Here is a 7,410-nt window from a genome sequence, read left to right as displayed (position 1 = left end):
CACTCACATAAATCAGCATTTTTCCAACCAAATACCCCCCAAATCCTGTCCAGAGCCATCAGCAGGGTTGGGGTTCAGCAGGAAGGAAGCCGAGCCTCCAGCATGCCTGGCGAGGAAGCTGAAGGTTGCAGCACGGGCTGGTGCAGGCGGGGTGATCCTGCAGCCACACACGGCAGCTCAGGATATAATAATATATATGCCCGTACGGATACGCGTGTTTATATATATACACATGGGTATAAATATAGATGCCCCTAAATATAGATGCACATACCTGAAGGAAGGTCAAAAGCTCATTTACTCCTTCCAGCTGCAGCAGTCGGCCCCATAAAGCACACGACCTGCACTCACTGACCCACCGTGGGCCCGTGGGGGCTGCGAGCATCCTTTTGGGGTCGGGGGGGGTACACGGGCCCCGTGGGGAGCCGTCGGATGGCAATTTCCCCTCGCGAGCATTTCCGTGAGGCCGAGCGGTGCCCATGCAGTGGAGAGAGAGAGAGAGAAAAAAAAAAAAAAAAAAAAAAAAAAAAAAAGGAAGGCTTGAATCTAAATAAATAAATAACCCTAATAGCTCACTTCCTGGAATAATCCAATTTAATTGCCTTTGGCAGTTGCAGCCCTTCCACACACACACACCCCAGCAGCCTCTGAAGGCTGACGCGATGCTACCTAAATTATTCAAGGCTTAGTTACAGAGCGAACTGGAGGCAAACGGAGGGGTAACAGGGTGCTGGCGCGAGCTGCGGTGCCCGGAGAGGAGGGCTCTTGGTTAAAAGTAAGGCAAAAGTCTTTAGAAGTGAGCAGGAGCCTCTGCTGGAGAACAGATAGGTGCACTCCAGCAGTTGTCAGAGCAGCGCCGAGCTCGACAGCAGCTTTCCCCGATGGCCTGGTGCTTGGTGCACGCTTGTTGTACGCCCGCTGCCGGTACCTCAGGAATATTTCCCCCTCCCCGAGCGAGATGTTTGCAATTTCCCTGCCAAAGCAGGAGCACGCCGAGCACCCAGCGGACCGCACGGCTCGCCCCTTCTTACGTACTCAGAGCTGCAGGGCTCGCTTTTCCGGAGCTGGCTGCTACGAGGGGGGTTCCGTACCCCCATTTTCCACCGCCACCGGCGTGTCCAGCGCCAGCCTGGCAGCCACGCGGGGTTCTTCTGCCAGTCGGAGACCCGAGAGGGCAAGGGAGAGCCTCAGCGGGCAGAAGGCGGGCGCTTATCCCGCTCTTGGGAAGGCCAGAAGAGGGAGGCTGAACAAGGCGCCTCCTCATCCTCGGGGCTGCCCGGGGCCGGAGGAGAGGCAGGAGCCCCGCTAGGTGGCAGTGCCCGCCCGTGAGCGGCCCCGGGAGCATACGGACATCCCAAATCCCCCCCCGGCACCCCCGGCACCGGGAAAGCCCCGCGGAGCGGCTAGGCGTTCATTAGGGAGCGCTGAGGAGCCGCGGTAATTAAAGCGCAATTAAGCGCAGGGAGGCGGGGCTGGGCGCGCTCCCGGGATGGACGCGTCCGGCGGGGGCGGAGGGTTGGGAAAAAAGGGAAAAAAGCAAAAAAGAGCAACTAAAATACGCTTCGTGGGACAAAAAAGTCCCTCTCGCCCTGGAGAGAGGCTCCCAGCCCCCCAGAGCCCCACACACCCCAGCCGAGCCCCCAGGGCGACCCCCAGCCCCCCCCCACCTGCGTACCCGGGGTCTGGGTACCCCCAGGGGGGAAAAGGGTCCCGGTGGGGCGAGGTGCGCGGTGGGACGGAGTTATGGGGGCTGGGGCTGTGGGAAGGGCTGGGAAGGAGAAAGGGGAAAGGGGAAAAGCCAAAAGAACAGAGAAAGGTAAAGGAAGAGAGGAAACAGGAAAACGAAAAAGCGAAAAGCAGAGCGGAGAAAGGGGAAAGGAAAGTAAAAGAGGAATAAGAAATAAAAATAAAAAAATAAAAATAAAAATAAGGGAAAAGGGAGAAGGGAGAAATGAAAAAAAAAAAGACGAAAGGAAAAGGGAGAAAGAAGATTTAAAAAAAAAATGAAAAAAAACGGAGAAAGGAAAAAGTATAAAGGAGAAATCAAAAGAAAAAATATAGAAGAGAAAACGAGAAAGGAAAATAGATAAAGAAAGATGAGAAAAGAGAATTTAAAATAATAAGGGGAAGAGGAAAAGGAGAAAGGAAGGGGAGAAAGGGAGAAAGGAAAAGGGAAAAAAAAGGAGAAAGGAAAAGGAGAAAGGAAAATGAAAGGAAAAGCGAGACAGGAAAAGGAGAAAGGAAAAATTAAAACGGAGAAAAGAAAAAGGAAGGGAAATAAAATGTAACGGAAGGAAGCAATAGAATATTCTTTCTATATATAAAGAAGAATATAAAGACAGTAGAGAGAGAAAAGAGGAAAACGGGAGCGGGGGAAGAGAGAAGAAAATGAAAATTGAGAGAAAATGGAAGGAAAGAATGAAAGAGAAATAAAATAAAGAGAAAGAGAAAAAGGGAAAAATAGAAGGATTTATTTTAAATGAAAGGAAGAATGAAATAAATAAAGAAAAATTAAAGGAATAAAGAAAAATGAAAGAGAGGAGGAAAGGAAGAATGCGATTCAGACCGAAACGAAGGAGTGGGCAGGCACGGCAGGACCGAGAGGGGAAGTAGCGAGCGGCGGGCGCCGGGCGGTGCGGGGCAGCCGCGGGGCTGCGGGGAGTGAGGACCGAGACCGGGACCGGGAGCGGGACGGGGACCACGACCCCAGCACCACCTCCCCACCACCATCACCACCACTACCCCGGCGCCGAGTAACGTGCAGCCGCGTTGAAGAAAATAAAGTCATTTATTGTCAAAGCATCCAACATACCCAGATAAACTATAAAGTTTAATAAATCTTTTCCAGGGGTGCGCGTGGCGGGGGAAAAGGGGATGAAAAGAAACACGGAACTATTGAGACTCCATTTCACGGGCACGAAGTTACACGCGGGGGCAGGCGGCAGGGGAGAAGGGGGCGGCGGGCGGGCGGCGGAGCCCGGTGCAAGAGGAGCCCGGTGTGAACGGACCCGGTGCAAGCGGAGTCCGGTGTGAACGGACCCAGTGCAAGCGGAGCCCGGCGCAGACGGCGCCCGCCCCGCCGCCCCCCGTAGCTTCATATCTAAAATAAAAATTTACCCTGACATAGAATTATTCTTACACCTAAACCATAAGTGCTCAATAATTTAAGTAGAAACGTATGACAAATGCATCAATATGTTGCAATATATGACATTTTAAACAATGTACTCGTAAGCCGCCGCCTCCGCCGCCCCCCGCCGTGCCCCCCGGCTAGTTGTGCGAGGTCATGTGGCGGGAGAGGTGGTGACGCTCTCGGAAGGACTCATTGCAGATCGGGCACTTGAGCTTCTCCTCGCGGCGCCGCTTGACCAGGGGCTCCAGCGCGTACTCCTTCTTGTGGTGGGAGCGCATGTGGTACACCAGGTCCGAGGTCATGCGGAAGGAGGCGTTGCACTTGGCGCACCAGTTCTGCGCCGGCAGGCACAGCGACGTGAACGACGGCGGCAGCAGCGTCAGCGCCGACGGCAGCTGCAGCTGCAGGGGCCCCGCCGCCGCCGCCGCCACCGCCGCCGCCGCCGAGCTCTTGGGCCAGAAAGCGGTGGCGTAGAGGAAGGGACTCTGCTTGGGCAGCCCCCCGCCGCCCCCCGGGCCGCCCCCCGGGCCGCCCCCGGGGCCGCCGCCGCCGCCTCCCGCCCCCTCGCCGCCGCCGCCGGGCAGCTTGACGGCTAGCGCCTCGGCGGCATACAGGCGGCCGGGGGCGGCGGAGGAGCTGTCGGGGCACGGCTCGCCCAGGCCGCCCAGCTTCTGGCCCAGCACCAGCGGCGGCCCGTGGGGGAAGGAGCGGGCGGGCTGCGAGAAGGCGCTCTTGCGCTCCTCCGCCCCGCCGGGACCGCCGCCGGGGCCGCCGCCGAGCTGCGGCACGGTGCTGAAGGCGCTGCCCCGCGCCGGGCTGCCCCCCTCCAGCCGGGCGCCCAGAGGCCCCCCGGAGCCGCGGGGGCACAGCCCCGGCTCCCCCCCGCCGGGCCCGGGCCCCCCCGTGCCCGTCCCCGGGGGAGAAGCTCGCTCCTGGCTCTCCTCGGCCGCGCCGTCGGGCTCGGGGCCGCGGGCCGCCTTCTTCACCTCGACGAAGGCGCTGCGCTTGGCCTCGCCCGTCTCGGGGCTGGGGGGCGCGAAGAGGCGGCCCCCCTCCTCCAGGCCGCAGTAGGAGCCGGCTGCCCGGTATTGCTGCTGCTGCTGCGGGGTGCACACCAGCTCCTCCTTGGGCGCCGATGGCAGCCCCGGCCGCTCCGTCGGGAAGCGGCCCCGCTCTTCTTCCTCGGGGTAGCGCCGCTTCGCCTTGCCCCCGGCCGCCTCGGGGGCGCCGTCGGGAGGCGCCGGCCTCCCCGGGGAGCCTCCGGAGCCGGGGGCGCCGCGGGAGTTTTCCAGCTCCCTCGCCAGGTTGTGGAAGTCCGTGGAGGGCTTGGTGGCGGCGGTGCCGTCGGGGAAGGGGTGGTGGAGCGGCCCGGCCGGCTTGCAGAACTTGGCGGCCTCCGGATCCTTGCCCGCGGCCTCCTTGCCTCCGGGGGGCTCGGCGGGGCCGGTGCCGGCGCCGTGCAGCCTCTTGGGGCAGCGGAACCGCAGGTGGGCGGCGAAGGGCAGCTCGAACTGGAAGCGCTGGCTGCACTCGGGGCACGCGTAGGGCGCCGAGCCTAAGCGGGGCCGGGGGGACGGAGGGGGGGGACAGGGAGGGCGGTCAGCGTGGCCGCCCCCTCTGCGCCGCGGGGGACAAGGAGGGGAGCTGGGGCCGGCCCCCCCTCCCGGCACCGCTGTCCCCTCGCCTCCCGCCGTCGGGGAAAGGGACAGAGGGGGGAAACTGGGAGGTCTTGGGGGGGGGGGGACACCCACCGTTGGCGCGAGCGGGGGCCCGTGCGGGGCCGAGCAGCAGCAGCTCGGTGAGCTCCTTGCCGTACCACACCAGCAGCTCCTCGTCCTTGGCGATGCGGCGCAGGGAGCGGTAGAAGAGCTGCCCGCTCTTGATGTAGGCCTCCAGGTTCTGCTCCTCCCGCTCCCGGGCCGACTGCACCAGCCGCAGCCACATCAGCCCCTCGGCGGAGCCGTTGGCCGCCGATGTGTCCACCTGCAAGGCGCCGCCGTAGGGAGCCAGCCCGCCTCGACGGCGCGCACCGGGCCGGGCCGGGCCGGGCCGGGCCAGCCCCCGTCAGACACCGGAGCCCCGGGGGGAGCGGGCCGGCGGCTGCCCCCGAGCCGGGAGCGGAGCTTACCCGAAAGATGTAGGGCACGGTGCGCTTGTCGGTGGATTTGAGGGCGATGAAGGCGATGCTGTCATAGAGCGACGTGTGGCTCAGGACGCACGGGCCGAAAATGGCATTTTCCGGGATGTCGCAGGTGGTGTAAACGCTGGTGAAAATGTCAGTCAAGCACTGCTGCACCGTCTTGGCGTCCCCGTCCCACAGCCCCCTCTGCACGCCGGCGTCCTCCATCCCTGCGGGCGGAGAGAGGGGCGAGGCGGGCGCGTTACGGCGGCGCCGGGGGGATAAAAACAAAACGGTGGGGGAAAACAAAACAAAACAAAACAAAACAAACAAACAAACAAAAAACCACCACAACAACAAAAGGACAAAAAGGAGGTAGTTGTTTTTGCTTTTCGGGGTTTCGATAGGAAAAGCAGCAGCGCTGGAAAAGGAGAAAATAACGGAGGCAAGGAGCTCAGGGGAGGCTGCGCCGTGATTATTTATGGTTCCGGGGGAACCGGGGGAGAGAAAACCCCGACAAAACCCTGAGAAATCCTCCTGCGGACCCCAGCCCCGGCGGGGAGCGGGGCCAGGGGGTTTCGGGGGTCGTCATTGCCGTCGCTGGCATGCCCGCTGCCCTCCCGGGCCGCTCTGCGAGGGGGACGCGTGGCTGCTCATTACCATAATCCGGCACTTTCCCTCCGAGACTTTAATTAAAAGCAGCAAGCAGAGGTAATTATTTTTACCTCGCCGCGGTTATTTACGGAGGAGGGGGAGCCCCGGCTCCCGAGATGCGAGGGGACGGAGCCTGGCGAAGGAACCGGGAGAAGGAGCCGGGCACCGGGAAATGGGAACCGGGCACCGAGCACCGGCGCTCCCCGCAGGGCTGCGGGTGCCCTCTCCCTTCGCAACCCGATTAGTTTTCATGCCGCCTTCCCCCCGCCCCATCTGCCATCCAATTTGGTCCTTTCGAGGCTGCTCGGGAGCAAGCTGCCGGCTCCTTTCCGCCGCCCGCTCCTCTCCGCCGCTTTCTCCCTCCGTTTTTCGGGGTCCAGCCCCGGCACCCCCCGGCCTTTTCGCACCCCCCCCCCGTTGCCAGCCCCCACTCGGGAAAGGGGGCCGGGGGGGGGGCCCTTCTCGCCGCCTCCTCGTTGCGGCGCGGCCCGGGGAGGGGGGGGGGCGTTATTCCCCGCAACGAAACGAGCGGCGGGCAGCGACCCCTGCCAAACTTTCCTGCGGCCCCTCCCGGCCACCCCCCGGCTGCTCCCCCCCGGCCCCCTCCCGACCCCCCCGGCCGCTGCCTTTGTCCGGGCCGGGGCCGCTCCCGCAGGATCTGGGGGTGCGTCCGTGTACCCCCGGCATCGCTCCCCCCGGCCGGGGGGTACTCACCAGGGAGCGGGGGGGACCCTCCTCGCCCCGGCGAGCGGCACAAAGGCCTCCGCTGCCTCCGGCCTCCTCTGCCTCCGCTGCCGACGGCCTCAGCGCCGCTCCATGGCCCGGGGAAGGGGAGGGAAGGGTTGGAGGCAGGGCTGGAGCGGGGTGGCGAGCCGAGCAGCCGGCCCCGGTGCAGTGAGCGAGCGGCGGGCAGCCCCACACTTTTTGTTTGCCGCACATAAGCTGCCCAATGACGCGTGACAGCCCACGTCCCCTCCCTTTAACCCCTTCGGGGGCCGCCCGCTCGCTGCCAGCCCGCCCGGCCCTCACCTGGCCCCGCCGAGCGGAGGAAAAGGGGGGGGCAACGGGGAGACACCCCCCCCCCGCATCCTTTCCCAGCGGATCGGGACTGGGGGGCTCTTTCCCCGACGGCTCTCCCCCCGACGGCTCTGCCCCCCGGAGCCGCGGTCCCATAGGGGCAGCGCCCCCCGACGGGGCTGTCCCGGGGGTCCCCGGCAGCCCCCGGCTCTCCCCCGGCCCCCCCTGGCCCCCGGTACCCCCTCTCCACCCCGCCGGGGGGCTCGGAGAGCCTCGGCCGCTTCCCCCCCTCCCCGCCTGGCGTTTCGGGCTTCAGAAACCACCCAGCGACCGCGAGCGGACGAAACAAAACCCCAAACGCCCCCAAATTAAAATAGAAAATAAAAAGCCCAGGCTGAACAAAAGAAGGCACAAAGCCGTTCCCAGCGGCGAACGGAGCGCTGCTTGCAATCAGAGAGTAGGCTGATGTTTGGCTTTCAAATTCACT

The 7,410-nt window shown here is 63.3% G+C and overlaps 1 protein-coding gene across 1 annotated transcript; it reads right to left on the bottom strand.

Moving 5' to 3' along the window:
- Nucleotides 1-2,769: 2,769 nt before the first annotated feature.
- LOC118157281 (PR domain zinc finger protein 8-like) lies at nucleotides 2,770-7,007 on the bottom strand. The gene is made up of 4 exons (XM_035311550.1): nucleotides 6,621-7,007; nucleotides 5,262-5,482; nucleotides 4,885-5,116; nucleotides 2,770-4,688 (listed from the first exon to the last, which is right to left on the bottom strand). The coding sequence occupies exons 2-4, from the start codon at nucleotides 5,478-5,480 to the stop codon at nucleotides 3,271-3,273; spliced, it is 1,869 nt and encodes a 622-aa protein (XP_035167441.1). The 5' UTR covers nucleotides 5,481-5,482; nucleotides 6,621-7,007; the 3' UTR covers nucleotides 2,770-3,270.
- Nucleotides 7,008-7,410: the final 403 nt, after the last annotated feature.

The sequence above is a fragment of the Oxyura jamaicensis genome, assembly GCF_011077185.1.
Source record: "Oxyura jamaicensis isolate SHBP4307 breed ruddy duck chromosome 4 unlocalized genomic scaffold, BPBGC_Ojam_1.0 oxy4_random_OJ106656, whole genome shotgun sequence".
NCBI lineage: Eukaryota > Metazoa > Chordata > Aves > Anseriformes > Anatidae > Oxyura > Oxyura jamaicensis.
This window is presented reverse-complemented; position numbering and strand designations above follow the sequence as displayed.

Bases quoted from the DNA above. Each gene is read 5' to 3' on its own strand.
- LOC118157281 (XM_035311550.1), bottom strand. From the start codon at position 5,480: ATGGAGGACGCCGGCGTGCAGAGGGGGCTGTGGGACGGGGACGCCAAG. The intron at 5,117-5,261 runs GTAAGCTCCGCT...GGCGCCTTGCAG, and splicing joins CCGTGCCCTACATCTTTCGG to GTGGACACATCGGCGGCCAA. The intron at 4,689-4,884 runs GTGGGTGTCCCC...GGCCCCGCTTAG, and splicing joins GGCCCCCGCTCGCGCCAACG to GCTCGGCGCCCTACGCGTGC.